The sequence below is a fragment of the Onychomys torridus genome, chromosome 2, assembly GCF_903995425.1.
Source record: "Onychomys torridus chromosome 2, mOncTor1.1, whole genome shotgun sequence".
Classification (NCBI taxonomy): Eukaryota; Metazoa; Chordata; class Mammalia; order Rodentia; family Cricetidae; genus Onychomys; species Onychomys torridus.
In genome coordinates, this window is record NC_050444.1 from 152,132,842 (window position 1) to 152,159,053 (window position 26,212).

General features: G+C 49.7%; 1 protein-coding gene and 1 non-coding gene across 4 annotated transcripts in view; both read right to left on the minus strand.

Annotated features, from left to right (window-relative positions):
* Positions 1 to 26,212, minus strand: part of Vwa5b1 (von Willebrand factor A domain containing 5B1) — a 62,882-nt gene that overhangs the window by 18,436 nt on the left and 18,234 nt on the right. For 2 of the 3 annotated variants that reach the window (XM_036180081.1, XM_036180082.1), the window contains exons 2-13: positions 24,653 to 24,815; positions 22,614 to 22,757; positions 20,763 to 21,033; positions 18,100 to 18,245; positions 17,108 to 17,239; positions 16,478 to 16,602; positions 11,874 to 12,050; positions 6,721 to 6,831; positions 4,669 to 4,871; positions 4,060 to 4,174; positions 3,515 to 3,700; positions 1,058 to 1,229 (exon numbers count right to left, since the gene is read on the minus strand). In XM_036180081.1, coding sequence (XP_036035974.1) covers positions 1,058 to 1,229; positions 3,515 to 3,700; positions 4,060 to 4,174; positions 4,669 to 4,871; positions 6,721 to 6,831; positions 11,874 to 12,050; positions 16,478 to 16,602; positions 17,108 to 17,239; positions 18,100 to 18,245; positions 20,763 to 21,033; positions 22,614 to 22,757; positions 24,653 to 24,791 — 1,921 coding nt within the window. In that variant the 5' untranslated portion in view covers positions 24,792 to 24,815. The remainder of the gene's footprint in view (positions 1 to 1,057; positions 1,230 to 3,514; positions 3,701 to 4,059; positions 4,175 to 4,668; positions 4,872 to 6,720; positions 6,832 to 11,873; positions 12,051 to 16,477; positions 16,603 to 17,107; positions 17,240 to 18,099; positions 18,246 to 20,762; positions 21,034 to 22,613; positions 22,758 to 24,652; positions 24,816 to 26,212) is intronic. The other variant, XM_036180083.1, reaches the window with a different exon arrangement.
* On the minus strand, positions 148 to 254 carry LOC118578968. Its single transcript, XR_004944348.1, has one exon. It is a non-coding gene; the product is annotated as a U6 spliceosomal RNA (small nuclear RNA).

Below are 26,212 nucleotides of genomic sequence, written 5' to 3' on the forward strand. Positions count from 1 at the left end.
CTCATTTTGGATGGGTTGTTCTGAGGGTCCAAACTCTGGCCTTCTCACTGGTGTGGTGAGCACTTGATTCACGGAGCCATTTCCCCAGCCCCAATCTTCTTAAGACTTTTACTTTTATAATGCACTTATTTCATGTTGACTTTATTCAACCCTATGGAATGCTTCATGCATTTGCCTGTCATCTTTGTGCAGGGGCCATACCAATCTCCTCCATATCGTTCTAATTTTAGTTGATGTGCTGCCGAGGTGAGCAGCCCACTGTCTTCTTTTGATAGGCTCTCTCACTGACTGGAGCTCATCGATAAGCTAGATTGACCAGCATGCCCCTGGATCCTCCTGAGTCCACCTCTCAGCACTGGCCTTTACACTGGGTCTTGCTTTCTCAACAAGCACTTTACCTACTGAGCCGTCTCCCCAGGCCCCTCCCAGCCCCTTTAGAGATGCTGTGTGCTCAGAGGAAACTAGACCTACCAGATGAGTGGCCAACGCCATGCCTCCATGGCTTTGCTTGAGGCCTTCTGCTGGCAGGCACTTCCTCTCCTTCCCATGACTAAGAGCCAGCCCTCAGCTGTCTATGATCTCTATATATGCCTTTCTTTCCCTGGGGTCCCCACAACTGCAGTCTCCCTTCCTCTACTTTATCAGAGTTAAGGTCAATTGTGCCTTTGTGTCTAAAGGGGGGATCTTGGAGGGCAGGTGCCAGATGAGAACCATTCTACTTCCCACCACACACACTTTGCTCTTTGTCAAATAATCAGTAAATACTCTTTGAAAAGGGCGTCAAACCCTACAAAGGCACACAGGTCTAGGTTGACCCCCTCTTTAGCATCCAAGAACTTATCCAGTTGCGGAGATTCTGCAGTCTCCATCTTCTTGTCTGTACAATGGGTATCACTATATCCACACCCATAGCTGCTAACTGGTCCCAGAGATGTTTTTTTTTGTTGTTGTTGTTTTATCAAATGCTTTATACATGCTAAATGCTCAATATAAGGTAGCAATCATTATGGCATCCATGGAAAAGGGAACAGAACAGAGCAGAAAGCAGAGGACCAACCGTGATGGATAGGGGCGTCTCCGTTGCATGGATGGGCATCTTGGGTCAGCTCCGAGTTAAAGATTTTGGCACAGATCCCGCTGCCTGGGTCAAGTCCCTCATCTTGAGAGTGGTAGAAAACAGAGCTGCTGGACTCCTTAGCGAGCAGCATGCCGTACTTCCGCCTTTTGTCCTGGGGACAGGAGAGGAGAGAAGGGAGGAACATGAAGCTAGATTCAGCGAGGACTTCCATGGGCAGCAAAGGGTGTGTGGTGGGGCTCGGGGAGGAGTCCACCTCTGAGGACCTAGCAGTAAAAGGAAGAGATGCTTGCTTGCTTGTTTGGAGAATTGAGATAAATTTCTGATCAAGAGATGGTGAGCATGGAGCTGGATACTGTGGCTCACATCTGTGATCCTAGAACTTGGGAACTATGGTACAAGGCAAGCCTGAGCTACACAGTGAGTTCTGGGCCAGCCTGGGCTATAAAGTACAATTTTGTCTCAACAACACAACATAAAAATAAAAATGAGAAAGAGAGAGGGGATAGAAACTCTCTCTCTCTCTCTCTCTCTCTCTCTCTCTCTCTCTCTCTCTCTCTTTGAGACAGGGTTTCTCTGTGTTGTTTTGGTGCCTGTCCTGGATCTTGCTCTGTAGACCAGGCTGGCCTCGGAACTCACAAAGATCCGCTTGGCTCTGTCTCCCGAGTGCTGTGAATAAAGGCATATGCCACCACTGCCCGGCTAGAATCTCTTCTTATATTATGGTGATATTTAATCATTGACTTCATTCATGGAAAATTAAAAAAAATATAATTCTAAATTTCATTATTGTCTCCTAATAGATGAACTATGTGTCCTTTCATTCTGTTCTTCATGACATAAACACACACACACACACACACACACACACACACACACACATACACACACACACACACACAGAGCACACTTTCGGAGGTGTGTTTTGTTTTTGTTTTTTTAATAAAAACCAGACCATACACATTTATCAGCATCTTGAATTTTGTACTTAAAACATTCTGCCTGCTAACCATTGTCCTTGGCTCTGTATATATGATATTCCACTACCTTTTGGTGTGAAGCATCTGCTTCCTGGCTGTTTGTCTTTACCATCACATGATCTGTGGTCATAAATACATTCCATGGCTGTTACATCTTTGGGGCAGCATCCTAGGAGTGACATTTCTGGATTGCAAGATTTTATGTATATCTAATTTCACAAGTTATTTCTAGATTGCCTTCCAGGAGGGTAAAGGCAAGTCACACTTAAATCAACAGCATAGGAAGGTGCTGTTTATCCAACATCTGCCAGTAACAGGAGACAACATGGCCAGTCTCATGGGTGAAGAAAACAACTTGGAAAATAGTGGGAGCATGTGTGTGCATGTTTGTATGCCTGTTCATATGCATGAGAATGCACATGTGTGGGTCTGTGTGTGGAAGTCAGAGGACAACCTTGGATGTCAGCATCACTGCCTACCTCCTTGACACTGGGTCTTTCAGTGTTCTAGAGTTTGTCATTAGGCTCAAGACCTGGCCAGAAAGTCTTAGGGGTGGATCCTCCTGTCTCCACCTCCCCAGCTCTGGGATTACAAGCAGCCACAATGCTTCCTGAATATGTGGGCTCTGGGGTGAAATTCAGTTCCTCACACTTGTGAAGCAGGTACTTTACCTTGCCTGAACTATTTCATCAGCCCAAGAGAATGAGTCAATGACTCAGTTGAGTCCCTCTGTGGGAATGTATATTGATAAGCTAGTGTCTTTCAAGGCTCCACATTTAAATAAAATTAAATAAAATGTGGACCATGAAAAAAAACAAACAAACATGGCCAGTGTTTTGTTTAGAATTTTCTCTGCATAGTTGAAGAGCCCACTTTCCATAACACATTCATACTGACCATTAAAAATCTGGACATTTCATATAGCATTCCAATTATTCTTAGAGACACATTCAATCCGTGGCCTGCGTCCCAGTATGGAAACATTTCGATACAGTGAATGGAAGCTTTCCAGTCCAGTCAAGTGAACCCCAGGCACTGGACATGTTCCTCTGCTCCTTTGTTCCTTACTAGGCGTTCAGTCGTGGTTGCTCTCCTTCATGGCTTCCCTCTTTGATTTTTATTATTATCATTTTAATACATATCTGCTTTACAAGCAAGTGAGCATCTGTGTTCCTATGTGCATGTGTGCACATGTGCACACACACATGTGACGTCCAGAAGATAAGTGCCTGGCATTTCTACACAGGGGCTTGAACTCAGGTCCTCTTGCTGGCACAGCAAGCATTCTACTGACTGAGCCACACCCCACCTCCTGTCTTTTAATGTACCAAGTTCATGTTATACTTAGCCACTTTAGGCCCTGAGTTTGTAACTCCTTAAAAACCCACCATGATGAGCAATGGGAGAGTTGCAGGGAGGCAGTTGCTTAGGCCATCTCCCACGGGTCTGGGGTACTTACGTATCTGGAATTGGAAATGTACAAGGAGGCATCGCACACGATGCCATATCCCATCAGCCGGTCCCCAGGGAAAAGGGAGCTGGTGCTGACAGGTGAGATCAAGACCTCTGTGGTCTCAGGGAAGACCCACTCCACAGTCACGTCACTCAGCATCGGGCCCATAGCCTTCTTCAAGGATTTGATCATCTGTTGGGGAGGGTCAGAACACAGAGTAGGCGGCTGTGTGAGGAGGATGCGGAGAGATGAGGAGATAAAAAAGATGGTGAGAATGTGAACTTGAGCGGCGGGAGGCACAGCAGGCTTGGGTAGCTGACCCAGACACAGTAGCAGACACACCTCTGAACAACTGAGACTCTTGGGATGGACCTTTGCCATCATCCCTGAGCTTAGCATTTTAAAAAGGAGAGGATCAGAGGATCAAAGTGTAGCTGTGATTAGTTTAACAGCCCCGCATAGAGATCAGATTTGGGATGACATCTCAACTTCACCCTCCCTGGGCTGTGGATGCTGCAGGACCGGGAGATACTGGAGGCCCCTCGGTGTACCTTTGGTTGCAGCCGCTCCCCCTCCGTCAGGAACTCCGCACTGCCCTTGGATACAGACGCCAGCCCTTTCACCAGTCTGTAGCAGACACTGGGTCCAATTCCAAAACTATAGCACCTGGAGGACAGGCACAGGGAGGAAGCTCTGTATCATTGTCCCCAGTGGGATAAGAAGACAGAGCACGGCCCAGCAGAGTCAGCGTAGAGATGGCTGTGTCTTCAGGCAAAAGCATGGGGAGGAGGAGCTACCATGAAACACACACACACACACACACACACACACACACACACACACACACACACACACACACACGCATGGGCACGTGCACACATAGACACTACAATCAACTCCCAGTCGGCACTGGCAACAGTCTCTCCTTAAGCTGTACTTGGAGTTGCATGCTGAGCCGTGGACAGCCCACCCCTCTTCATCTTATGAAAGGTTAAAAAAAAAAAAAAAAAAAGCAAACATGAAAAGCATCCTGGGAACAAAGCATTCTGGGAAATGTAGGTGCTATCCTCTCCTTTTGGCACAGTGCACACTTTGTTCTGGTTTGGGTTCCCTGGGGCAGCCTGGGGTAATCGGGCTCTAGACCTTCAGGTTGGGCTGACCTGGTAGAAGAGGCATGAATCCGCACCAGCTCCAGAACCTTTCCCGTGTTGTTCACAGCCCCATCCATGAACAGGAAGAGGAGCCTTGGGTGACCCTGGTGCACTGGCTGCCGGAAGATCCACTTGAGAGGAGAGAGGATGTTGGTGCTGCCCATGTCAGCCCGTATTCTTTGGATGCAGTTACATGCCATGGCCAAGTTCTCCTGCAGGGAAGGACCAAGGCAGGGCAGACAGGTCCTAGGTTCACCACATAGCATGGAGTGTCTAAGTGCCTCCTGAGGATGAACTCTGGCTCTGGCTCTTAGTTCAGATACATACACCACTGCCTACCCATGGGGAAATGTCACCATTTGCAAAATAATGAAAATATTGTAGTTTCTAGATTCTGCTTTAGAAATATAAGAAATTTGAGCTCTTAATTCCTCAGCACAAATGAAGCTCCCTGCCTGGTAAGGGAAGCAGATGACCTGGAGGAAAGGACACAGTACTGGGCATCTTCAGACATGAACACTGAATCCGACTCTGGCACCGACTCCCACGACACTTTAATTACTGGCATCAGGTAGATGGTATTACAGTTGGAGTTGATTCCTTCTGGATACTATCTCCTGCCCCTGGCTTAGGAAGATTCTCTTCCTATATCCATGTTTGGAGGGACTTAGGCGGAAGGGTCTACTGAGGTTAGGGATGTGGTTCAGTCGGTAGCTCACCTAGCACTCAGGCAAGCCCTGAGTCCCACTCTCAGTCTCATATAAACAAGGTGTGCTAGGGCATGCCTGTAATCTACTCTGCAGATAGAGGCAGGAGGGCCAGTACATCAAGATTATCCTTAACTACATAGTGAGTTGGAATCAGCCTAGGCTATGCAAAACCCTATCTTAAAAAAATAGTAGTAATGGTCAATATTGTCAATATCAAGTCTTATGATGAATATGTAGCTCTGAATTCATGCCAGGGGACAGGCAAGATGCATGGGAAATCTATAAGCCAAAATGACTAAGTAGAGAAACATGGGGGCCATGGAAAGGCCAGCTTCCAGGCTTCATAAATAAATGCCACGCTGTCTGTGTTCTGGGCCAAGCAGTTGTTAAAATGATGTCATAGATGGACATTTTCTGGTATGAAAATGTGTTCCTGATAGACTAGGAAGTAGGTTGTGTCGCAGTATGGAGGACCTAGTCCCTGTCTTGAAAATGTGCGTAAACTCACAGAAGGTGACCTGGAAATAGCACTTCTTTATCAGTTTTGTTTCTGTCTGACTGATGTCATCAAGGGAGATTTAAACATTTTTTTCCTTTTAATTATCTGGATATAAAAATTAACAATCAACAGGCATTCTTATTCTTGTTTGTTTGGGACAGGGTATCATGTAGCCCAGGCTAGCCTCAAACTCACTATGTAGCTGAGGCTGACCTTGAACTCCTGATCCTTCTGCTTCCACCTTCCCAGTGTTGGGATCACAGACACGAGTGGTGACCCCTGCCTCAACATGTATTTCTCTTTCATTTTTAAAAACTCATCCTTTACTTTGGTAGTAAGTAGCCAATAATGTCCTTCCCCGCTTCCTTCCTCAATTTCGCCTCTCCTTCCCCCTCTTCTCAGCTCTGGGGAGACCCCCCCAGTTCTGCTGCTGGGGCCAGAGTCCTTCTGTTCCAAATAGCAGCTAAGCCTTAGCCTTGTAAGGACCCCCACTGCCACTTCCCCAGCCACTAGGCCATTTAATTGTTCTTCTGTCTGTCACCATTCATTTCTGTAGCTCAGCCTTGGAGGAACTTCAAGAGATAGGGGCTGTGGTGGGTGGCAGGTCATGGGCATGACAGATGTGTCCTCTGTCCTGCTCTCCATGCCCATGTTCTTACAGACATTATTGTAAGGGGCAGATTTCTGAAGGCATCAGCAAGCATCATCTGCTGCCCCAGCTGTGGTCTGGGCTCTCCCTGGGTAGGAAGCATCTGAGGCTGTTCCCAGCATGACCTCTTTGCGGATCCCTTCCCCTTCCCCTGCTCACCACTGCCCATCACCCACCCAGGCCCAGACTTTCCCTCTCCTTACCTCATTGTAGATCTGACTGGAAGTAAAGACTGTCTTAAATGTGGATCCAAAACCAATGATATTGAAGAGACAGGCTGGCCTGAGGCTCTTTAGGGCCACCAACATGGCCTCCTGCTGGGCAAGGAAAAGGATTCTCAGGGTTCAGACAGGGAATACTGCCATTTCCAGAGTGGAGCCACCTCTACAGGTACCAGTCATCCTCTCTGCACCCAGTACTCCTTCTCCATGTATCACAAAATCTGCTGCTCCTGACCAGAGGCTGACCGGTCAAAGCTATCAGCATAGGCCTCCTCATCCATGCAGCAGGCCTGACTCATCAAAGCCACTCTGCAATGATCTTGGAGTTCCCCATCACTTCTTGCTGACTTTGAGAGGTGAGGAGAGCAGGGTCTGCCCATGCCCCTCTGCCAAAGCAAACTTGACATTGAGGGGAGGTCACATGGTTGATCCAATGGTGTTTGGCCCTCGTCCAAGGCCCCTGCATCAACCTCATCCTGTCATTAACCAGTGACAGATCCCCAAGGAGGTCTCTTTAGCTCTCTTTTATTAGATGCAAATGATATACTTCATTTGCTTTGCTAATCAGCCTCAGCAACAGGTCCATTGTTATCCCCATTCTACAGATGAGAAGCCTGATGCCCAGAGGGGGCAAATGTTGGTTGAGAGCATCCAGTTAGTAAACAATGCAGCAAGGATTCAATTATGCCTCTTGGCCTTCTAAGTCTGAACATTAGAGATCCCTATCTTCTGTAGCTATGCACCATCTGGAGACCATGATAAAAGTGCTAAATATAATAGTGTGAGCGTGGAGAGATGAAGAGTATTTTCTCTGCAAACATGAAGCCCAAGTTCAAATCCCTGACACCAAATAATAAGCTGAGCACGGCAGTGGGTACCTGTAACCTTAGCATTGGTGGGTGGAGACAGGAGGATCGTGAGAACCAGCTGGCCAGCCAACCTAGTTGAAAAGGTGAGCTTCAGGTTCAGGGAGAGACCCTGTATTAAAGGCACAAGGTAGAGAATCATAGAGGAAACAACGCACCCAAGTTCTACATGAACTTGCGATCTCACATACATGCAACACACACACACACACACACACACACACACACACACACACACACAAAAGAAGGAAAGAAGGAAGGAGAGAGATGGAGACAGAGAGAGAGAGAGAGAGAGAGAGAGAGAGAGAGAGAGAGAGAGAGAGAGAACATGAGAACATAGGGGGAAATCAATGAGGAACTGGGGATTTGAAGGCAGGGGAGTTACCAGCTCATGGCCTGAGCTAGGTAGGAACTTCCAGGCCAGACTGAGCTATATATCTCAACTCTAAACCAAAATATAGCAAGGAAGCAAAGCAGTGGGTGTGACAGGGAAGAGAAAGTGACAATAATGATGACCAGTGCAGTGATCAATACCTGCTGCTGTGATGGGCTACGATAGTGTTAAGCAGCTTCAATTAACAATCACATTCAATCACTATCACTTGAATTATAGCACAGTGGGGCAGTGACACCTTCCCGTTATTCGCTTGACTTTGGGTCTGCCTGGGCCTTGGCAGGTCACAGGGGAAACAGTAAGTGGAGTCATTACCAAGACAATGAGTTCCGTATTAGTCCTAATGCCCCTATTTTGTAGGAAGGGGATAGAGGCTCAGGAGAGCTGAGGCATTGTTCTGGGTCATAAGACCTGGGAGTCTGACTTTGGTTTTCATAAACCCAGCTCTGGGTCTGCCCAGATGGCACCTACTGCCAATCCCTAGGACCCATCTGGTGGAAGGAGAGAAATGAATCCCACAAGTTGTCCCCTGACATCCACACCCTCCCTAGAATGTCCACAAAATAAATAAAATATAATAAAAAGGAAAAAAATCCCCCACTCCAGCTCTGAAGTCTTCATTTGTGTTGGCTGTGCCTCAGCACAGAGGCAGAAATGAAAGGTCTCCCCTTTACTCCCATAGAGTATATTTATGCTTCCCATTCCCTAGCATCTCAGCATAGTTTCAGGGAAACAGACCATGATACACTAAAATATAGAAGCAAACATTGCCAGATGATTCTGGCAATTGCCACAACATACAGCCTTCTAAGCGTGGCGACCCTGCAGCCCTCCTCTGTCCCTCTCTGCAAACACTCACATTAAATGCTTCCATTAATGTTCCCACTGCCTCTCTGCACTGCCTGTGTCGATACAGTCTGCGTCTCTACAAAAGAAGTCAATATCTGCTTTTTTTCATTAGCCACTAATGCATATTTCTGTTGGCAGGAGACTCTGCTGAGCCGTACAGATGTCTTGACTCACACCTATTAGAATTCTAAAGCTCTGCTCTTGGCAGCAAATGGTGGCTGAAAAATGAGAGCAGCTGCCGGAAATTAAATCGCCTGAACTTTCCCCTCTGGCGTGGGCTGTTTGGATTTCTACCCCTTGCCTCCCCCCTAAGCCTTGCTTACCCTAAAAGTTCTACCCAATGGACCATAATGAGTGACTCTCACACCCCCACCCCCCACCAACCTTTTCCTTGGCAAGGCTTTCCCCGAGTAATTTCTGTGCCTTTCTCTGAAAGGGTCATGCTTAGCTGAGTGGATTGCACCAGCACAGAGCCATTTGTGAAGGGATGACCTTGAGCCCGGAGAGTGGAATTAGGAAAAAGCAAGGGGAGCCTCCACAGGGAAAGGAGACGGAAGGAGGGACCAGAGGATCCCTCACTGTCAGAGATTTCTGGAGTGGTAAAGGTGGAGAGCGCTTCAGCTAATGAAGTGGATTCCTGCTCATAAACAATTTCATTTTAACGATAATAACTTCCTGGAGAGCTTGCGTGAGGAGGACACAGAGACTCAGTCCAGGCTTAGCAGGGGTGGAGGGTGTCGGGGAAGGGTCAGAATCAATCACTGATGTCTACCTCGGCTGAGGAGAAGGAAACAGAGGGCCACATGACATACATTTGCCTCCCTGAATCAATGTTTCCTTCTCATCTCATAGAAAGGATGAATGAAGGCCACAATTGAGAATCAGTTTGTCCAAAGCCACATAGCAATTGTGACAGAATCGATTCTGGGCCCCGGGATTGCTCCTTCAACCATGCCATGCAGCAGAAATGGCATACATAAACAAGAGAGCTTTGTAAAACCAGAGGGCATGGCTCACTTCTCATAAGCAGTGTGTGAGAAACGGGCATAGATCTGGAAGGCCCAGGTCCCTCCTCCAGCCCTGTGATACTCAGAAAAGCATTTCACCCCTTAAGAATTCAGTTTCCTTACCCTAGAAATGAGGGACAGGGTATGAAATATTTTCTAAAGACTGTTTTAGGTTTATAAGGCTAGTCTTAGGTGATCTAGGGGGTGTCTCAATGTGGGTATGGAACGGGATGTAGAGAGCCACACTATTCCGTAAGTACACGTCAGCACTCCAGAACCTTGGACAGCTCCCCGAGATGCCCAGCAGGGGTAGAAGGCCCCCATCAGTTTCACATCCATGTGTCATGATGCTTCCAGAAGGCTCTTGGCTCTCATCTATGATGCTTCTGCCATTACTCAAGACTAAGAAGGACTGAGAGGACTAGGAGATTGCTGGCCTCATGGATTCCACCTAAGTGTACCTCTCCTTGCTGAGTTTGTTGCTCTGGAAACAAGAGCTTGCCTGGGGGCAAGGTAAGGAGGAAGGATGGAATCTCCAGTGGCAGGAGAGCCCACTCTCTCTGGTTCCCCTTCCTCATCTTCCTGAGCTACAATCCATCCCTCAAACCAATAAATAGAATGGGGGGGGGTGTTACGTAGAAGTGCAGAGCTAGGCCACACGGGGACAGACAAGGGTGAGACAGTTCTTTCCCTTAATGAGTTCATAACTCCAAATGGGGAGACAGACACCTGCAGAAGTCACAATAAAAGGGAACACTGGATAATTTCCTAACAAGCTTAATGATTTCCAAGCAGGGAAGAGGGGCTTCGAGGTGCGTGAGGAGGGCGCTATTATTCTTCTGTTTTTTATTTTATTTAATTTATTTTTTGAGCTTCCTAAGCAGGGAGACCAAACCAAACTCTCAGGCCTTCTAACTGCCTATCAAGTCAGCACGCCACACTTGACTGTGAGTTGGGAGGATATTGAGTATGTTAGCATCTTGGGTGTTTTTTGTTTTTTGTTTTTTCCTCTTCTTAAGATGACTTTGCCTGCCATTAGTTATTTGGGAGAAAGAATAACTAAATGTTTTTAGTTTTGTGTGTGTGCACACACGTGTGCATATATATGCCCATGGAAACCAGATGACAACCCTGGGTGCTGTTCTCAAGGCCTGCCACTGAACTGGAACTGGCTTGCTAGGCTAACTGGCCAGTGAACCACACAGGTTCACCCGTCTCTGCTTCCCGGTGCTGAGATTACAAGTGTGCACCACCACATCTGGAAACTTTTCTTTTTTTTGGTTTTTTGAGACAGGGTTTCTCCATGTAGTTTTGGAGCCTGTCCTGGATCTCTCTCTGTAGACCAGGTTGGCCTCGAACTCACTGAGATCCGCCTGGCTCTGCCTCCTGATTGCTGGGATTAAAGGCATGTGCCACTGCTGCCTGGCAAATCCAGTCTTTTCTATTGGGTTCTACAAATAGGTGGCAGGGGCCAGGTCCTGTGTTTCTGTGATGTTGGACAGGGGCAGGGTGGGGTGGTACAGTCAGGCAACCATTGGTTTGATCACAGATTATGTGAGTTGTGTGATCTTGGATAGGTGAATACAACTCTTAAGAACCATTTTCCTCATGTGGAAGTGATGACAAGAGCAGTCTCTTAAGATAACTGGATTAAACACCATGAGGCATTTTGAGGGGGTAGCCCAGTATCCCACACATTCTAGGCTCCCAGCACATGTACAATTCTCCCCCATGCCCTCTTTCTGTGCCCCTTCCCACTCAGGACCTAAGAGGGTGCTTAGCCCAGGTCAGGCTTGTAGAACAAGTTTGCAGAAAGTGAAGGACCTCGCTTGTAAACGGACAGCTTCTCTACTTCTGTTCCCATCATTTCTACAGGTTTATTTTGGGAACAAATTGAGTTTAAGTGTCTCTGCTTAAACTGATTTCGGACAAGTGGCTTTTTGGAACAGAGAGTCCCCTGGGAGCACAGCTATTGAAATTGAGCCCTGGCTCCCGGGGGCAGGGTCCCACACACAGTACCTTGACACACTGGATGCTGGGCCTGCTCACACTGCTGCTCCTGTCGACAAGGAAGATGAACTCCCCATGGGTCTTCCTTAGGTTGGGCTGCACAGACTGGAGGTCAGGACAGAAGTTGAGCATGATGACTGAGTGGTGGGGGATGTCTTTGTGGAGACGCTTCCGGATGACTTCTGTCTGGAGGAGAAGGGGACACTTTCGGATTTGGTAGGGTGTAGCTGTTTCCTCCTAGCTAGAAGATTTTCTCCCAAGGGAGGGAGGCTCCTTAAGACCCAGGAAGAAGATTAAACCTACAAGACATGGGAAGTCAACACAAGTCACAGGTCTCAGTGGGTTCCTGAAACCTATAGGACTCACAGGGCACCTGCCTGGGATTCTAGAAACAATATTAACTGCTGGGAAGAAGAGACTCTTCAATATGCCCAAGTTTTTCAGGGAGCTCCAGGGATGCAGCTTTGTGGAGTCATTACTCATGCTCAGTTGGGCTGTTTATTGAGGTAGCTTTTGAGTCAACCATGCTCCTGTAAGTAACCCCATACTCAGGCTCACTCCTTTAGTCTTGAGGTAGAGTCCTTTCTTTAGTCCATTGTTGGTGGCCTATCTTGGGTGCATAGACACTTGTTCACATTACCCCAGAAGAAGTCATACAACCCTTGAAGAATCCTGGGGATTCTTGTTGGTCCCCCATCACTCACCAAGCATCGGTGAGTTTTTACTCTATGCCGAAAGCTTCCAGGCTGGCTGCCCCTGGCTCCTGTGCTTGCTAGAAGATAACAGGTGGCAGCAGAAGGCACAGCTTTTCATGCTTCTGAGTTTGAACCCCAACTCCAACGCCATCCAACCATGTGGTATCAGGTAAGTCCTTCCTCTGGGTGTCTCCTCACATGGACAGTGGGGTGCAAACATTCACCACTTGTGGTGGTTGTGAGGATGAGTTACCTTAGCACATAGGAGGGGGGAACCCCCTCACTGAATAAAGATCTTTCATGTTCACAGTGGATGTAAGCCCCTCTCTGGCTCACCTTGGTGAAGAGCTTTGTTCCCTCAGCTTATTGGATCCCCCCCCCCCCACCCCAGTGGTAAATTGCCCTTTCTTCACATTTTTCATGTTTGGAAAGCCTTCCCCACCCTTCCCCATGGATATACTTGCTTAGTCTCCTCATGCATGAAGTGAGCACATGTGCATGCCCCGTGGAGTTGTCATGTGGATGGGATGTCACACCTGTGACGATGGCTGCTTATCAGAGTCAATGCCATTATTGTTGCTATGGCTGCTCTTGCCTGTCCTGGAAGATTCAGGCACTTTTCATTCTGAATGCAGTGTCTGCTCTGCTCTCTGCCTCCCCTCTAGCTACTGGGCCTCATCCTGGTCTCTTGTATCGTCAGGGATTCCTGTGGTGTTCAGTTAGGTAATGGATCAGTGACCGTCAGAGGGACAGAGAATTCAGTCTTTCTATTTCTATCTCCTCTCTCTCTCTCTCTCTCTCTCTCTCTCTCTCTCTCTCTCTCTCTCTCTGTATGTGTGCATGTGCATGGAGGCCAGAGGTCAGCTTTGAGTGACTTCCTCAATTGCCCTCCACCTTAGCTTTTGAGACAGGATCTCTCACTGAACTTGGACATCACCCATTCAGGTGGACTGACTGGTCAGAAAACCACAGGGATCCCCCTGTGTGTGCCTCCCCAGGGCTGGGATCACAGGCCTGTGACCTCTGTGTACATGGCTTTTATGTGGGTTCGGGTGAGGGGCTCACTTCATGCTTACATGGCAGGCATTTGACTGCCAACCTTTCAATAGCTCACTTGTAATAAATAGTTAATATTATTGCGTGTGCATGTGCATACAAGGGTGTGCATGTAGAGGTCAGAGGATAACTTGGAGAAATCAGTTTCTCCTTCTGCCATGTTGGTTCTGGGGATTACACTTAGCTTGTCAGGCATGTGTCCCTGTCCCCTGGCCTTTTGTTTTTATTCAGGTTTGGGGCCTGCCCCAGGCTACATACGGCTGCAGAACGCTTCTTCTGGCTCTCCACTCTTCTCTTTCTGAACTGGATCTGTTTCTGCCATCCCTACTCCCTCCACCCCAGGATGTCTGCATCCACCAATCTCTCTGCGTCTGTTTCTCATACCATCCTTGTCCCCCTTGACCTTAACAGTGGGCATCAGCACTCACCCTGTTCTCACAGCAGAGATCTAGCGGTTGTCCCCAGTGTCCTTCTCTTCCCACCCTTCCTAGCAGCTCACGCTCTTTACCTAATGGACTCCTGAACTTGTCCTGTTTGCTGCCTCTGTGGCATTCGGGGCACAAGTTTGGGGCAGGCTTTTCTCTTGCTTCCACAGACACTTCTTACTGTCTCATTTTTCTTTCCTGGGTCCCTGCACACACAGCAGTCAGGAACAGCTTCCCCTAACACTCTAAGGCATAGAGCCTAAGCTATGCTTTTTTGTTTTGTTTTTCTGAGACAGGGTTTCTCTGTGTAGTTTTGGTACCTGTCCTGGATCTCGCTCTGTAGACCAGGCTGGCGTCGAACTCACAGAGATCCACCTGGTGTGCGCCACCTCTGCCTGGCTAAGTATGCTTTAGGAAGGTGTCTGTCCCCTGCTGGGCTCGGAATGCTTCAGCCACACCCTGCTATTCTGTTTGCATTTCTGATACCTGTGCTCCCTGCCAGCTCCTCTCTCCTCAAGGGCCTTCTGCAAGCCAGACCTTTTTCTCAGATAGGTATTTGCTTGGCACTTGGCTAAAGAGCACCTACCATCATTATTACCTCATCCTACTTCTGCCCTGGTCTCAACCCCTCTCCCGATCTTCCTGGTCTTCCTGTTCTAGGATAGAAGCTCCTTGGGGAAAGGAATGTGTCCAGAGCTGCTTCTCTAATACTGAGAAAGAGACTGGCATCGGTTGGGCATTTAGCGCTTGCTGAATGAATAAAAGAGACAATGGATCTTTCTCTCTCTCCAGCCCCTGCCCCGCTCTCTGTGTGCCTTGTCTGTCGCTGACCTCTCTGTGGGTCATTTTGGTTAGCGCATTTCAGTTTCTTTTCTCTTTGGACCTCCATCGCCTCCATTCGGTGTCCTGCCCTTTCTTTGCTAAATCAGCTATGGACAGCTCATCACCCATCCTTCTGGGTGACGCTCGCCTTCTGGGTGCCCCTGACCTGATGACTTCTTTCCCACCTGTGTGGGTCCCTCTCTCCCTCCCACCCAGAGCCCCCTTTGCCAAAGGGCCACTGCCCAGCTTGGCTTTTTGGATGACAGAGCCCAAAGCAGAAACAGCCACCTCTGCCAGCCACAGGACCTCCTTCCAGCAACCTGATTCTGCCTTTCAGGGGGACGAATGGGTGCCTGGCTCCGATTCCCTAATGGCTCCTCAAGCTGCCATTATCCAATTACAATAAACTCATCTCTTCTGAGCAGCTGCTTCTTGATCTGTGAGAATACAGGCTATTTGCATAACTAACCCAAGGTGGTAAATTAATCCTCATTGGCCACTGAGGTCCCAGAGCTAATCGATTCAAGGTCTGGTAGCCAGGACAGCCATTTCCAGGTGTGTGTGTGTGTGTGTGTGTGTGTGAGACCCTCTCCACACCATCATTTCTTCTGGGAGCTTGGTGGCCTCTCTGGCATGCCACGCTTGCCCTCATCTTTGGGACCTAGCTCAGCTTCCCTTTCTAGCAAATTCATCTGCAAGGCAGTCTCCCCCTCTCTCTGTAAGCATGCTGGTGAAACTAAGCCCCCTACATCTCCCCAGCAGGGGTTTCCACTGGGGTCTCCCACAGTGGGGTTGGCGCAAGCAGTTAGGTGACGCACATTTTCCTGTCCATTTCCCTTCTCACTGCCCTGTACCAGCGAGGGCAGTGAGAAGGTGAGGTACAGTTCACCACCGTTGCATGTACCCCACTCCAGGAGCATTACCAGTCCTCTAGCCCCGATACCCCCAGATCTAACTCTAGAGGTAACATTGGACACTAGACCTCAGACTACTTAGCAGCAAATGAGCTGATAGAAAGAGACATGGGTGATCATTCAGGGTACACGCTCTGTGGGGGGACCGTGTGTGGAGGAGAGGTCACTGGGCTCAGCGTGTGGCTGTGGGTTCAGCACCCTCTCCCCTGCCTTCCTACAGTCAGTGCCTCTTGAACCCTTCAGTGTCGGGGCTGGGGAAGGGCAAAGGGAAAGGACCTTTGACCTGCTTTCCTGGCCCTCTTCCATCCATTTTGTAGCAGATCGTGAGGACTCCAGACAGAGGAAGAGCAGGGAGCTTATTTAGCAGACTGAGGCCCAGGAAGTGAAGAGGGAGCTGTAGGGCCAGAGTGGCCTGGAGAAATAAGGCCAAGAGGGCATCTGTAGCTGTGAGTTCTGCTAGGCTTAGGAATGCTGGAAGGTGCTAGAAGAAGCTGACCTGGCTGGAGTGATGGCTGCATTTTTGGGGTCCCTGTAGCATCTGGGACCCAGAAGGAAAGACTTCTCACTTCTTGTCCCGGTCCTACCACCAGCCTAGGAGGTGACCTCAGGGGAGTCATGCCCTCCACTCCAGGCTCAGAGGCCTCTATGGCTCTGTGAGGCCAAGTCCCCAGTGCCACCCAGCACTGCCACCTGGGGCTCACCTTCCGCTCGGCGCTGCTGTCCTTCTTGGTCCCCCTAATGAAATCGGCTTTGCCCTTCAAGTGCTGGTCAAACTCCCCCAGGGTCATGTCCCCTTTCTCCACCAGGACGTGTGGCAGGTGGGGCTCTGCACAAACCAGACGAGATAACACTCAGCATTTGCCTGGGTGTGAGACACAGCAGGGGCTGGAGTCTAGGGAGGATTGCTGCATGGGGGCTGCGGGTGGGTTCTTAATTGGAGAAGAGGGTGACATCCCTGAATGTGTGAAGCAGTAGGGGCCAGGAGAAGACTCTTCAGCAGAGGAAGCCTAGCACCACCTTCTTTCCAGGGGCCTCAGTTACGTAAAATGACGCCTATGGGGTCTTTTTAGAGCCGGGCATGTTATGAGTTTTTAAGGAGGCAAAGAATGACTTGAAGAGGTTATAGAAAGTGCCACAGCACTCTGCTCAACCAGCCTAAGGGTTCAAGGCCTCTCAGGCAGGTGATACCAGGGGCTGGGAATTGGCTGGATAGAGACAGATTTCCCTGGGGGCAAGCAGCTCATCTCTTCCCCATCTCCCACACACCCCAATTCTTGCCCTAACTAGATGTCTTCCACAAGGGAAGCAGAGCCCCTTGTGGGGTACCATACCACTGGGGTGGAGAAGGATCTCCACAGGCCGGTCAAAGGTGTGTTTGTTGGCCAAGGTGATGATGATGCTCTTGGCTGAGTGTGCAGATGGGGCAGCATCTGCACGGATTTCATGTGTGGGACTCTCCACCCCTGAGTGACACAGAAAGACAGGAAAGAGGAAGGACAGGTTTAGGAGCATGAGACAGAGAGAGATAGAGGAGCTCAGAGGGGATGTGAGACCTAGGCTGCAGATGATTGGCAGCCCAGCCCTAACACAGACTCCTGTCTTGGTGTGTGAGCGTGGATACCTTCTTCGGCTTCCCCAAAGTATAGACTATGTTGTAGATGGTGCCCAGTGGTCCTTCCTTTGCTGACCACAGGATCTAGCTTGCTCTTGGGGCACAGGGTGTTCCCCAAATGCTGCTAAGCAACTGGAAAGAGCTCAATGCTCCATGGGTAGAACACTTTTGGTGTTTGCTCTTTGAGTGTATCTTGCATTGCAATAACACTCACTGATAAGAAACCATACTTTGTACCCTTTAAAACCCCAAGCTGGCTGGGAGAAGAACCATCCAATCCAGTTCTTAGTCTTGGTTGCTTGTTGGAATTACATAGAGAATTTTACAATGGTCCATAACTAGGATGCACTCCAGAATCTCTGAGGTGGTGGCTAGGCTGTAGTGGGAGTTTGATTATTCCCTAGGAGGGAACCAGAGCTCAGCTTTACAGCCACAGCCTTCTGGAGAAGGCTGAGCTATCTCCCACTCTTTGAAAGATATTTCCCCCAGGGAAGTCACAGGGTAGGGTTGAGTTAACTTGAAAGCTGTCCTGGGAAAAGGTTTATCTCAGGACAGCTTGCCTATCCCACTCTGAGTGGTTCAGCTTGACTTCTATCTGGGTTAGGTGGTCTCCATGACTTCTACCTTGCCTCCCTCCAATCTCTCTGGAGGCTTTGGGCCTAAAGCCCTATCTCTTCTTAGTCTTCCTGTGCCTGGGTAGCTCCCTCTCACCTGCGAGCAGACATGGCCCACGGATCTCCAGTTGAAAGTTGAATTCATATTCCATTGGGTTGGTCACCTCCGTATCCAGGAGAGTAGCCAAACACAGCCCATCCAAGGAGTCCATATTCTGGATGCCAAAGCAGTGTGGGTCTTTGCTAGAAAGGTGTATGGAGGGGGAGGGAGGAGGAAGAGGGAGATGGAGGAGAGAGGAGGAAGAGGAGGAAGGAGAGAAGAGGGGGAGGCAAGCATAAGACCATGAATCTCAAATAACTCAGCCCCTCCCAGCCCAGGGCACCTGCCATCTCATTCAACCTGACTCCAGCGAGGGCCTGGATACAGAGAGAATCTATAACTACTGCTGGGGAGTACTTGGGATGGGTCAAGATCCAGGCATGGGTTCCCAGCACCTCAGCCCTCATCCTTCTCACCACAAACCCAGGAGGAGGACATCAGCTCCCAACACTTCCCACATGAGGATCTAAGGCCCAGCAAACAGGCCATTCACCCATGGGCCTGTGGTTAGGATTTGGCAGAGCTGGCATCCTGGCTCAGGTTTGCCTGGTTCTGGTATGAAGTGACTTGTCACTTGTCACACTGGCTTGTGTCTATGATCGGTCATGCATCTCAGTGACCCCCTTAATGATTTCACTCATTCTGTTCCTAAGCTCAGTCCACATGGCTGTCCCTCACAGTCACAGGGCCACCATTGCCATGCATTCATTTCTTCCCTAGACTCACAATATCACCACCAGCACTAATATCCTGGCTATGTCTCCTTTGGTCTTATAAAGAACATTTCTTTGGGTCCCCAGGTAAAGGGCATGTGCTGAGCATAGTCAAACTGTTTTCCTGGTTCATAGTCAAATTTCCCATTTTCCTGGTAGTGAATGGGAACACCCTCTTTCCCATGCCCTGCGTGGCAAACACTGTTGTCAGCTGGCTTTATAATTTTCCTTATGTCCGATTTAGGCAGCTGTGAGGTTCATGGGGGGTTGATATGGATGTCTCAAGAGTGTAACTGTCAACTCTGCCACCTGGAATGAGGGGCGAGCTCACCAGGGGTCTCTGGTCTACTTAAGTCTGGAATGCTCCAGTAAGATCCTGCCTTTCAAACCCACACTGTAGTCCCCTGGGCAGTGCTTGTAAAGTGACTCATGGGCTGATGGTACCTGCCCAGGTCAGCTTTGGTCAGCTTTGCCAGCTGCTCCTGGCGTCTTCAAGATCTACATGATCTGTTCCGCCACCCTGTGAGCTCGGCTCCTCCTTTCACTCTGCTATTTTCAGCCTGACAACAGCCAATCAAACCCGCTGCAGCCTCAGGATCTTTGTACGCTCTCTGCCCCAGCACTCCTCTGGAATGTATTTCCATAGCTTCCTGAGCACTAGAGCGTTGATATGGCAAGTGTAAGGGTCTGGGTTCCATCCCCACAGCTCAGGAGGAGTGGGGAGGCAGAGAGGGGAAGTGGGAGGAGAGGGGGAGAGAGGGAAAGGAGGAGAAAGGAGAAGGAGGAGAAAGGAGAAAGGGAGGAAGAGGAGGGAGAAGGAAAAGAGGAGGAAGATCATAGCTGCTGTTTAATCCTGGTCTCTTCTATAAGACAGCAGCCACACCATCCTGTCCTCTTTGCAAGCCTCTCCCCCCCCCCCCCCCCCCCCCCCCGTTAGCCCTTGGCTTTCATAGACAGTGGCCTCAGAGCAGGTATTCACAGACAGTGGCCTCAGAGCAGGTACCTCTCAGGCCATGGCACCCCCTCCCCTCCTACACTGTAGAAGTATGCCCTCTACAGCCCGGGCTATCCTAGTCTTGCAGCTTGTCATCTGTTCCCTGTGTCAGCTCCTGCCTAGGGCCCTGTCCTCACTGTCAGGTTGTCCATGAAGCATGGTCTGATCTCTGGACACCCAGGATCAGATCCCTTCCTCATCTTCTTAGCCCAAAGAACTTCCCTCAAACTACAGTGTTTATGAAATTAGTTATGCATTCAAGCCACGGACAGAAAGACTCCTGTAACTGTTGCATGATAGTAATGATCTCTTTCCCCTCAAATTGTTGTTGTTTAGGGACAGGATCTCACTGTGTAGTTCTGGCTGTTCTGAAACTCACAATGTAGACCAGGCTGACCTTGAACTCACAAAGATTCATCTGCTTGCCTCTGCCTCCTGCATGCTGGGATTAAAGGTACATGCCACCACACCTGGTTTCCCTCCAAGTTTGTTTGTTTATTTTGTTGGTTTGTCTTTGTTTTTCAAGACAGGATTTCTCTGTGTAGCCCTGGCTGTCCTGGAACTCACTCTGTAGACCAGGCTGGCCTCAAACCCACAGAGATACGCCTGCCTCTGTCTCCCAAGTGCTGGGATCAAAGGTGGGTGCCACCACTGCCAGGCCCCTTCATGTCTCTAAACAGCATGAATCATGTTGTTCTATCCCTTCTCTATCCCTAGCACTCAGTTCTAGGGTTTATCATATATTAGGTACTTAGAAAAATCCCATTTAAGTCCATTGAAACAACCCCTGGAAATTCTAAAGCCTTGCACTTCTGCCAGTACCAAAACGGGCATTTCCGGTAGATTGTTCGGGGGAACTCTGAAAGAAAAAGCGCCCAAAAGCCTCCCCCGCCCCTGCCTGTCTCCTTTCTGCTGCCCCTGACCAGGTTCTGGTCTGAGCAGGGCCTCCTTACCTTGGAGCCCGTTGGCTGGAGGAGCCAGGTCTGTATGAGCAGAACTGAGGCACGGTTGGGGCACAGATAGCCGGCAGAACGACGCTCACAGCCCCGCTGGGCAGCGTGGGGAGTTCTGAGGAGGTGCTGATGAAGATGGTGACATTCTCCATGGGAGCAATGGTCCCCAGGTTGACCACGAACAGAATCCGCTCCAGGTCCTCATCCAAGGCCACCTTTCCCGGTGCGCAGGAATGAGGGGCGATGGGAACCCCCTCTTGTGGAATGTTCCCTAAGTGCCAGGTTGGCGTCAGGTGCTGTGCAGACCTTGTCTCTGACCCCCCTCTAGTCTTACTGTGAGGTAGCTTTCAGCAGCCCCCTTTTGCTGATGGGGAAACTGAGGCCCACCACAGAGGATTGGCTTGTCTAAGCTGCTCAGCCAATTATTAGCTCACTGGCTGGATTCTGTGCCCTAATGGGTCTGACTGGAGGCTGTGGATTTCCATTAGAAGACTCAGAACCACAAAGGGCACCCATGGGATCACATGCCCACCCCACAAACTCCACCCAGAATCCAGCTGAAGCCCTCTGGCTTCTGCTCAGGAGCTTTGTTTTCATCTGAAAGGCTTTAAGTCCCACGGGGCTAGTCTTACCCATCCATCACCTGCACACCGCCCCCCATAAGAGCCTTCCTAGTCCCCAGCCAGGACCCCTCCCCCCTCTTCTAACACCATCTTTCCAAGCACAGCCACTTTGATGTCCCCTCATGGCCATCCTGGGAACACTCTAGCAATTTTCCCAGGTCATGAAAGATCACAACACACACACACACCAGAAGGTGCCATCATGAGTGCTAATTTAAAAATCAGTGTACATCTGGATGTTCATGTTAACACCTTCAGTTTCATCTGGATCCACGACAGCCAGTGGTCTGATTGGCTTACATTATGTACTGCTTGGCCTGGGCCAAGCCACTAATGTGCTGTGTGGCCTTGAGTCTGACATTGTCTCTTTCTAAGGCCCAGCTTCCTCACTAGCAGAACTCACTAGCTGTACTGCCAGAGCTCACTGCGGCAGAAGTTCTTAGTACGCATCACTTTAACGCTGAGTGGGTCTGATTATTCCATTTTACAGGGGTGTGCGTGTGCGTGTGCGTGTGCGTGTGCGTGTGCGTGTGTGTGTGTGTGTGTGTATCTGAGCCATCTGTACACAGGTGCATACACCCATGAGTACATCAAGACCAGTGGGGACACTGGGTGTCTTCCTCCATTTTGCTTTTCACTATTCTCTTGAGGCAGGAGGGTCTCTCACTGAACTTGGAGCTTAAAGACTTTTGTCTAAGCTGGCTCATCAGCAAGCCCCAGGGACACTGCCGTCTCTGTCTCTGTCTCCATCCGATGCTGGGGTCCTAAGTGCAGACAGACATACCCAGCTTTTTATTTGGATGCTGGGGATCTGAACTCATGTCTCCATGCCCTCTTACTATGAAGCCATGTCCCCAGCCCTCAGACAAGTCTTGTTTTTTTTGTTTTTTTAATCTAAGCTCACTGGTGAAAACAGGATAGGAGCCAGCCCCTGGTGTGACTCATCCCCCCCACCCCCAGCCTCTGAGCCCGAATGATTTGCAACCTGCCCTTTTTGGATCCTCATCACACCTTGAAAGTGAAAACAAGGACAATGGTCTGTTTTGGAGACAATGAAGCTGAGGTCCATGGGAGTTCATGATTGGCTTGAGGTCATGCAATTCCAGCTCAGGATTCCTGGCTGTAGTTCAGTACCCTCTCCCATGCTGCCTTGCCATGCACCTGAGACTCTAGCTCAGGTGGCCTCCATCCAGGCCAGCCTCACCACGGTCTGTGGGGAACTTCTTACCAGTGACAGTGGCAGATCGGATATCCAAGTGGCTTCTGTCCAGCTTGGCTTTGTCTTTGATCTGTATGGTCACAACACGATCAGCAATGACCGCCTCAAAACCAACCACCGTGGTGTACTCGTCCATCGGGTACACAAAGAGACCTGGCGGAGTGGGGCCCAGCGTCACAGAGTGCTCAACCCCAACCTACATGCCCAGCTCCCAGAAGGGGGTCAGCCTTGGGTCTGCCGGGGTTGTACTTGGATCTGTGGGTTGTACTCACTGCCCCCTGAGGGGACAGAGCAGCCCTGGGCTGAGGCCAGGCAGGTGAGGGCAACAGTGTGAAAAAGTACATCTGTGTCCAACTCCCACCAGCTTTTACTCTTGGATGTGTGAGCTTCTGGGGCCAGAAAGTCCAGTTTTCAAGGAAAAGAACCTGGGCTGTTGTGTAGGCTGTGTCTAGGCCTAACAGTACAGGCCTGGGTGGTGAATTTGGTCCACAGTCACTGACTTGCCACTGGCACCACCAGAAGGTGGGGCTATGAAAGAGCCAGAGAAGGGTTCAAATGCAGGCCTTTCTTGTTTCCTAACCCTGCTACGTTGGACAGGACACTCTAAGTCTAGTGTCTCCATCTACAGCAAGCCTCACGGTACCATTTATTAAGCTGTGCACCACACGGTAGGTGTCACACATTTTTATATCCTTATTTTTCCTAAGGTTCTAGGAATTGAACCCAGGGCCTTTTACAAGCTAAGCAAGTGATCTACCACTGAGTTACATTCCCACCTCTATTGCTACTTTTTATTTTGAGACAGGGTCTCACTAAGTGGCCCAGGCTAGCCTTGAACTTGCTACATAGCCAGCTAAATCTTGAATTTTCAATCCTTTTGTCTTAGTCTTTGGAGTAGCTGGGATTGCCAGCTAGCATCAATATGCCTGGCTACCTTTTTAGATTCTTCAATGTGAAGAATTTGTTAGTCCTGAAGGTCTTGTTGGTGTTTGGATTTGAATTCATTTGGGGTATAGCCTGAGGTTCTGCATTTCTGTTCAACTTCCAAGCGCTACTGAGCTTGAAGCATCGCTTAGAATTCATCTCCTCTCTACCATGGAAACAGCACAGTGCTGGGACCATGGTGAGACCCACACACACCCTGACTTCCTGTCCTCCAGGGCCTCAGTTTCCTTATCTATAAAATGGAACACTTGTCCCTCCCGCAAGAGGAGAGCTGAGAGGGCTGTCTCAAAGCCTTTCAGTATGGTCTCCAAGGCCCCGAGGTAGGTCATTTTCAGCCACCCATCCCAATCTCCCTTGAACAGATGAGCAAGGCCATTTGTTCGGCAGCCCAGGTCCCTGAGAAGAAAGTTCTCATGTGGGTTCCTTTCGGGTAGTGTTGGCCCTCAGGGCAGCACTGAGGAGGTGGCAGAGTGTGGGACAGGGCCTGGGAGAATGGGTTAGTCATTTGGAGGGTCCATCACCCTGAGGATCCAGGTCAGATGTGGTGGCGCATGCCTGTAATCCAGCAATGAGCAGGTGAGGCAGGAGGATGGCTGTGGGTATGTGGCCAGCTGGGACTATGTAGTCTGTACCAGGCTAGCTAGAGCTATACAGTAACACCCTGTCTAAAAAACAGAAAACCCAGCCAACCAGTCAAATAAGGAAGCAAACCAAAAAGGAGTTAGGGAGAGAATCCCGCCCACAGTTAACCCCTGGCTTGGGGGAAGGAGAGGTGTGTGGTGGCCAGCCCCTGTCCTTTACCCAGACTACTCCCCAGTGATGAGTCATATCGACATTTCCACCCACCCATTTCCTCTTCAGGTATTGTTACTTCATCTGCCCCTCCTTACAGAACCCAATCTTGGCTCAAATCTTGACTTTCCCTGCTTTCAACTCTCCTTCAATTTCAAACCTGTGGGGCAGAGCTAGAAATCCCACTTTATAGATAAGGGAGCAGACCAGAAAGGTCCCACACTTGCCCAGTGTCGACCAGCTAGTAAACCACAGGACAAGGGTTCTCTGTGGAGAAGGCCGTTCCAGGAAATCCACATGGGGCTGGTTACCTTGGAAGGGCTGAGCCTCCAGGTTGCCATAGGTGAGGGAGGCCGTCAGGCCCAGGGCATAGCCGCTGACATAGGAGGTGACATCGGATGCAGTGAGAGGCAGGGCCGCCCCCGTGATGCGGTTCAGCAAGCCGGGCATTCTGGTGGCTCCTCAGCTCAGGGCCTGCAGGAGACATGACAGGTGGGTACTGAGGAGAGGCCCACCACCCTCCAAGCCTAATCTCATTTGAGTTCCCTAAAAACTGGAGTCTCATGATCTTCATGTCCCCTGGGGACTTCAGAGTGAGTGAGTGTCCTGAGAGAAGGGGAACACTTGATCACTGGCATCTCATGTCACAGGCAGAAAAGCTATAAGACCTGCTGGTGCTCACCATTGGGGCCAGCCCTGAAATGGCTGACCAAACAATAAGGACTTACTTATTCCTAGGGTCTGTGAGTGGGTGGGAATGAGGGACTCCCTTCTCACCCCACCCCCTGGAAGTCTCCTGATCTCTGGGCATCACATTTTTCTCTGCAAAATGAAGATATTGATTGGGACAGCTCTCTGAGTGCCCTTCCTCGGGCTTCGGAAAAACCAACTCGCTACAGTCAACACTTAGGTTGTTACGGGGTCTAAGTCACCAAAGACACCAAAATCAGGACAGTTGCCATCCTTCCTGGTGGGTCTTTCTTGCTATCCCCCATACCCAACACATGGCTAGGGCTGGGACTTCTCTCAGGGAAAGCTCTTGACTCTATCCATGGTCTTCCTTCTCTGTCACCATCTCACAGGTCCTCAGATGCCACATCTACCTGGACTTTATCTCTTACATGTGTCACTCTTCCTGACTGATGCCAGTGGCCAGCAGGCCCATTCCAGCACTCAAGGTGAGCACTCCCCACCATCCCTGCCACCCTCCTTTACCAACCAATGGCTACCAAGGCCCTTTGAATGCAAACCAAACCCCTCACAGCAATCCAGGGCCCATTCCCCACCTAAGCCCTACCCCTCAGCAGTGCAGTTCAAACAGGCTAGGGTCTCTGTGGCTTCCCCTCCTCACCACACTGTTTGCCGCACTGTCTGGAAGTTTCACTCCCAACTTTTATCTAGGACCTTTCTCCTCCTCATCCTTCAGAATGGTAGAGGCCAAACTATCTGCCTAGCATCCTTCATCCCTCTCTCCATCCCATCTTCTCTCCTGTGTTGTATTTCTATCAGTCCATCAGAGCACCGTTAGTCCTGTGAGGTTATTTCATAACTGTTTTCTGTGCTTGGATGTGGGTAGGATCTAATTTGTTCTCCATTGGCCTCTGGATGCCAGCTGAGTGGAAAGAATAACAAATTGCTTCACCCTTTTAACATATAGACCTTCCGGGTGCTGAGTCTTCAGGGCCATGAATGGAGATCTGATAGGTCTCTGAGGACCTCCCACATAGCCAGATGCTTCTGAATGGGAAGCAAAGGGAGTGGGATCCATGGAGGTGGGGTTCTTTCTGGGTTTTCCTCTCTATGTCTGGGCCAGGCAAAGCTTCCACGGCTGGTGACCTTTTGCCTTCTGATGGCACTATTAGTTAAATGCT